Source organism: Erinaceus europaeus, chromosome X (assembly GCF_950295315.1).
Source record: "Erinaceus europaeus chromosome X, mEriEur2.1, whole genome shotgun sequence".
Lineage (NCBI taxonomy): Eukaryota > Metazoa > Chordata > Mammalia > Eulipotyphla > Erinaceidae > Erinaceus > Erinaceus europaeus.
The window spans coordinates 30,419,593-30,426,483 of record NC_080185.1 but is presented as its reverse complement, the minus strand read 5'-3'; the positions used below and the strand labels follow the sequence as shown (position 1 = coordinate 30,426,483).

Below are 6,891 nucleotides of genomic sequence, written 5' to 3'. Positions count from 1 at the left end.
CCTTTGGGGAAAAGATTTTAGATGACCTCAAAGAAACAATTATTATGCTAATCACAGTATGCAGAAACACATACAAATCTACAGTATCAAATATTAGTTTTTTAAATATTTATTTCTTTTCCCACCCTTTATTCCTTTGGGAAAAAGATTTTAGATGACCTCAAAGAAACAATTAATATGCTAATCACAGCATGCAGAAACACATACAAATACGTACTCAATAGAAAAGACAGCAACAAAGAACTGAAAAAGTTTTTCTCCTCAAATCATTTTAATTGATTTTTCCACAGCCATATAAATTTAAAGTATGAAACAACAATAATACAGTTATAGAATCTAGGTTCTCTTTCAAAGCAGCGGCATATAAAACATAGAAAAGCTAAAACCTCAGTACAAGATTTTAAAGAACGAGGACTGAGGATTTCAATGAAAACATGGAATGCACAAAATACAGTACACAAAAATACTAGAATGCATAAAATATAACGCTACACATTTCAGGTAGAAAGCATTGTAAAATATAAAAAATATGCAAGAAATCAAAACCAAGAGAATTTTTTTTTCATCGAGTACCATGAATACACTGGAACTGGCAATTAGCATTTGAAGATGGGAACAAGAAAATAGCAGTTTCCCATTTAAAATTTTATTTCTATGCTTTAGGATTTCACCTTCTTGACATCCTTCTTTCCAGAGCTCTCAGTAGCTGACTCTGCTTTTCTTTTCTGTGACTAAAATGGAAACAGATTTAATGTTCTGCTCCAAAATGCACATTTTAAATGGCCCAACAATGTTAAATCTAGGATGTAAATGCATTAAAAAAGATTTTAACATGAATATTCACTTAAATGCTATATTAACTGTTAATGCTCTATATAGACCAACTACAAAATGTAAAGTAGCTTTCTACTATATTCCTTCTTAAGACATAAAACACCCATCAAAAATAATCTTCATGTGTCTACTTACACATGGCACTGTAAATATACTCTTATCTTAAATAACTACTTAACATTTAAATTTTTCTGAAATTTTTTTGTTGTTGTTTATGAGTTAAATTTTTAAAACCTTATGACTGATGTTAAAATACCATATTTCATATATACTATGATGCAAATTTCTCATTTTAGCATTTCTGAAATCAAACTGCATCTTAAACTTGATAATAAATTATATAAGCTGCATTTTTTTCTTAGTCGTACATAAAATAGTGCTGTGTCTTACAAGGGGAGGGATCTTATATTTAATCAAATATGGTACTTCAGTTAACCACACTCAGTATAATCTATAAAAGAGTTTCAAAATTTAGTTACACGAAGCAACCATACTGGCTTAAATCAAGTCATTATATTATTAAACAGTTGACTTATTACCAAATAAAACATTCCCTGTCTACTCAAACTTCTCATTTGCATTCACTGCTCCACAAAGACCAAACACCTCACTTGACTAGAACAAAATGCCCCGCTTTCAACCTCAGCCCCATCTCACCCTTCTCATCCCCCTTGAATAGCTCTTACCTCAGTTAAAAGACTTGATTATATTTCTGCTAAAAATCTTGAGGACTCATTTTTAAAAATACTGAGCCCTATTTCTAGAGAGTTCCTGGCCACATGTATTGCATACCAATAGAAAACATGGTTGTGGTGTGATTCTTTTTTTTTTTTTTTCTGTCAGAAACAAACCACCATTTTATACAACAAAATTTTATACTATGTACCATTGTATTGTTAAACGTAACATAGTCATTTTAATTGTGCAAAAATGAGATCTACCTAAAAGTTAGGAAAATGCTGAAAATTTTACCATTGGAGTTTTAGTTGCCCGTTTCTTCTTTTCTGCTCTTTCTCTTTCCTCAATTTCCATATTCTCCTTCTCAATCAATGAAATCAGAGTATTACAGCGCCTCTGGAATTCCTAAACCAAATAATGAAATGTTCAAATTTTTGCAACCACATCATTATCTTTAAAAAGTCCATACTCCCAGAGAGTTAAAGAATAGGAATGCTATTGGGGGAGGGGATACAGAGTTCTGGTGGTAGGAATTGTGTGGAGTTGTATCCCTCTTATCCTATGGTTTTGTCAGTGTTTCTCTTTTTTAATAAATAAATTAAAATTTAAAAAGTGATACTTCTTTGTGTCATTTTGTGGAACCAAATTTCTAAAAGTGAAATTCTTCAAAACAGCAGATGCACAAGGTATTAATAGATTCCACCAAAAATAATGGAGTGGGTTAAATGTCACTCAATAGGTCAATTGATAAAAAAAAATATTTATGGTACATCTATTAAGCATTATTCAGTGATAAAAAGGAAAGAAATGCCAATACATGCAGGGAATCTACATGAGTCTCCAGAATAATACTGAGTTAAAAGGAAAGTCAAATTCAAAAGATTATATACCATGTTATTCCACTCCTGTAATAGTTTTGAAATGACAGAAGTCAGAAATGGAGACATCATTAATAATTGGCAATTTAGTGGAGGAAGAATAGGTGTGACTATAAAGAGCTAGTGGTGGTGGTACTGATGACATGAATCTACATGTGATAGGACAATGATGGCCTAATATCAAAGGATAAGTAAGATTTTAAAAGATAATTTATTTGTAAACAAAAAATTTCTGATTTTTCTCGTTTTTATTTTAATTTTTTTATATTTATTTATTTTCCATTTTGTTGCCCTTGTTGTTTAACATTGTTGTGGTTGTTGATGTCGTTGTTGTTGGATAGGACAGAGAGAATGAAGAGAGGAGGGGAAGACAGAGAGGGGGAGAGAAAGAGAGACACCTGCAGACCTGCTTCACCGCTTGTGAAGCGACTCCCCTGCAGGTGGAGAGACAGGGGCTCTTATGCCTTATGCCTGTCCTTGCACTTTGCATCACATGCGCTTAATGCGCTGCACCACCACCCGACTCCCAATGTCTGATTTTTTTTAAATCAGCTTAATATTCAAAGGGAATGTAAGTTTACTAAAACTAAGAATCCTGACCCCCCAAAAATATCTGGCCAAAGTACAATAATGGAAAATACACACACACACACACACACACACACACACACACACACCTAATGCCTATGTGTTAAAGACCAAACTGTGAACCACTAAATAACCCCCCAAGGAAAAAAAACATCTTTAACTAGTGAACAAAGAAGTACAAAGTATAATACTACCAATCTCATCAAAGTAGCAATGGTGTGTGTGTGTGTGTGTGTGTGTGTGTGTGTATCACTGTAAGCAGTAAGGATATGAAATGGGAAGTCACTTACTGATAATAGGATGCCAATATCACTGTCAGCTATGAACTGAATCGTGTGTCCCCTTCCAAAATTCACATATTGAACCCTTAACCCCTCCCCTGTAACTATGTTCAGACAGAGAGCCTTTAAGGAGGTAATAAAGGCTAGGTAAGGTGATAGGGAGAGTGAGGCCCCAATCTGTTAGAACTGTGGTTCTTAAAAGACAAGAAAGAAATACAACCAAATTTCTCTTTCTCTCTCTGTTGGTACAAGGTAAGGTCACGTGAGGGCACAGTAAGAAGGCATCATCTATAAGCCAGGGATACAGAGCTGACAAGAAGCCAGTCTTGCTAGCACTTTGATGTTGGCCTTGCACTCTCCACATAGAGAACATTTTGTTTAAGTAAATTTGCAGTAACTTGCTATAGAAGCCCAAGCAGACTAATGCACTACCTTTCTAGAAAGCAATTTAAAAATATCAAGGAAGCATCTTTACGTTTCCATACCCTAACAAATTCACTTCTAGAAACTTACTATAAGGAAATGAGAGCTATATACAAAGAAATGTTTAGAGTGCTATTTTTAGCAAAGGAATACTGGGAACAAAGTTTTTGGCAAATTGGAAATGGAATACACGGACATACTTTATTATTTACATATATACAAGGAAATAGCTGAGAGAATATTAATTTCAGTTTACTAGTGGTTAACAGCAACTACATCTGAAAATAGGACCAATAATAACTTTCATTTTCTTCTTTATACCAGCCTGCATTTTCTATATTTTCCGCAATGAACATTTCGGTTTTGAGCAATCTGTAGCATTTTCAGAAATGGCAAGTCTTTTATTAAAATATAGTTTTATCTTTCTAAATAAATAAGTTCTAGGAAACTGGCATAAACAGAAATAGAGGAAATGTTACATGTGCAAACATTATCAACTACCCAAACATTTTGCTTTCAAACTCATGCCCCAATGGTGCCAGAAAACCAATCTACCAAGAAAAGGAAAAAAAAAAAACTACCCATTACAACTATTAACTTATCAAAAATAACCTTATAAAATACTGGCATGTTCTAGGCAGAGAGCAAAACTCTTACATTATTTAAACTTTGCAAATTTCACAACATATGCCCATATCAAATCAGTGTCAAACAGCTAAAATGAATACAGTGCTGTGTGTCAGTTAATAGAGAAGCAGTGGAGAAATCTTGAAAAAATGAACCTGACAAAAGTTCCCATTTCAAAATGAGGATACTGAGGTCACACATCTGGTAACTGAGAGCCATGATGTAAGCCACCTTCACCTGGCTCTGAGTCCTGTAACGACTGCTTTCAGAAGTGACAACACGCAGACACAAAATTATGGTCACACCAGAACATTTGACCCATAAGCAAAAACAGCAGCAGGGGGGCAGGCGGTGGCACACCACTAAGCACGCATATCACCATGTGCAAGGACCCGGGTTTAAGCCCCTACTCCCCATCTGCTGGAGAAATGCTTCATGAGCAGTAAAGCAGGTCTGCAGGAATCTTATCTTTTTCTCCCCCTTCTCCAGAAAAGAGACAATGCACCAGGTTCTAGATGTCATCAGGATGCCGGCCAGGCTTCCCTGGACTGAAGACCCCACCAATGTGTCCTGGAGCTCCGCTTCCCCAGAGACCCACCCTACTAGGGAAAGAGAGAGGCAGACTGGGAGTATGGACCGACCAGTCAACGCCCATGTTCAGCGGGGAAGCAATTACAGAAGCCAGACCTTCCACCTTCTGCAACCCTCAATGACCCTGGGTCCATGCTCCCAGAGGGATAGAGAATGGGAAAGCTATCAGGGGAGGGGGTGGGATATGGAGATTGGGTGGTGAGAATTGTGTGGAGTTGTACCCCTCCTACCCTATGGTTTTGTTAATTTATCTTTTCTTAAATAAAAAAATAATAATAAAAATAAATTTTAAAAAAGGAGATAAAAAAAAGAAAAGGGACAATGCCACAGAAAAGGTACAAGAGACTACCTAAGATAGAGTGAAGACTAGGGAGAAGAGAGCCAGCACTTGAAGCATGTTTAGTGTCAGGGACAGTGAAAGGGTTAGACAACTAATCACCACAGAACCCCCTGAATTCTACAGAAAAGGCAGCTGAACCACAGAGCTTGAGCAGGTCACATGAGCCAGTATCAGAATTTGTACACACTTCTAATTCCTTCCCATGATGCCACTTTTTGAGAGACCAAATCAAATTTCGGGAGGCAGGAGTGGACTTAAGAAAACCTTAAGAAAGAATTTTACTTAAGAGAATCCAAAGAACGAAAAACACACATGTAATATGTATGTTCAAGTCGGCTGTGCATCTTCAATTACCAAAGAATTTAGGAAAAGTCATACTGGAATTTGCTTACTTGCCCAAATAATAGTGGTATTTTTAATAAGCAGGCTAAATATTCTTCATAGTTTCATTCCATAACACACATACAAATTAAATAGCATGTTATTCAATTTATCTATTATAGGAAAGGGCTAAGCTGACCCTGATGAAACTTGATTGCTGGTTTCTAGGGAAAATAGATAGAGTCTTTATGTGAAGCTGATCTTGACTCATTAAGTCATACCCTCTGGCTATTATTATTCTCAATAAGTGATAGTTGCCTGTGACTGCAGATATCTTTGTATATATTCTTGGTTCATACAGATGATTTAAAAGAAAAATAACATTTGAGACAGTTTCATTTGAGTAAAGGAGAATACCTCAGATGGCTATATACAGACTGTATAATAAATTCTTACCTTCATTTCTTTTAACCTGTCACTAACTACACTCCAGTCACAGAAAAATTATCTAACTTTCTTAAGAAAAGCACCAAGAAATGGGCAGTATAGATATTATCTTCCTAGCCAGATAATGTCACTTTCTCTAGATACAACTATCTTTTTGTGTGTGGATCCAGGACTTCATGCATGTACAATTTCCCTGGCTCTGGATCACTTCTCATTCAAAGAGACAGAGACAGACACACACACGCCCCAAGGATACACCTGTAAGTGCCCATGTCCAGCGGAGAAGCAATTACAGAAGTCAGATCTTACACCTTCTGCACCCCATAAAGCTCTTTGGTCCAAACGCCCAGAGGGATAAAGAATAGGTAAGTTTCCAGTGGAAGGGATGGGATATGGAACACTGGTGGCGGGAAGTGTATGGAATTGTACTCCTCTTATCCCACAATCTTGCCAGTCCTTATTAAATCACTATACAAAAGAGACATACCCCACAGCACGCATGACAGAACATGTACCCTAATTGTTAAACTATCTCTCCAGCACCCCTCCATCCTATCTTTTTAGTCACAGGTTTAAAGATTGCTTGATTAAACAGATGGTGCAATTAAAGAGAACACCTGCTAAAAACAGAAACTACAGGGAGAAAAGCCAGGCTACCAGTAACAAAGTGGTTCACTCTTTGAGTAACTAAGTGACTGTGAGAGATTTTCATATCAATAACATTTTCATTTTATGTCATTCCCCACCCTCCTTCACATACATATTCTAGATTATCATTCTTTATATCCCTATTTGCCTTCAGGTCCAGGAAACGGCTCATAGGGCCTCTAACTGTTTCTACAATTCTGTAGTCTAATTATCCCTTTCTCTCATTGTTCCCCCA

At 36.3% G+C, this 6,891-nt stretch overlaps 1 protein-coding gene across 1 annotated transcript in view; it reads right to left on the bottom strand.

Moving 5' to 3' along the window:
* Positions 1–252: 252 nt before the first annotated feature.
* SMARCA1 (SWI/SNF related, matrix associated, actin dependent regulator of chromatin, subfamily a, member 1) overlaps positions 253–6,891 on the bottom strand; it is a 44,096-nt gene continuing 37,457 nt past the window's right edge. Inside the window, exons 9-10 of the mRNA XM_060182641.1 lie at positions 1,807–1,917; positions 253–731 (exon numbers count right to left, since the gene is read on the bottom strand). Coding sequence (XP_060038624.1) covers positions 660–731; positions 1,807–1,917 — 183 coding nt within the window. The 3' untranslated portion in view covers positions 253–659. The remainder of the gene's footprint in view (positions 732–1,806; positions 1,918–6,891) is intronic.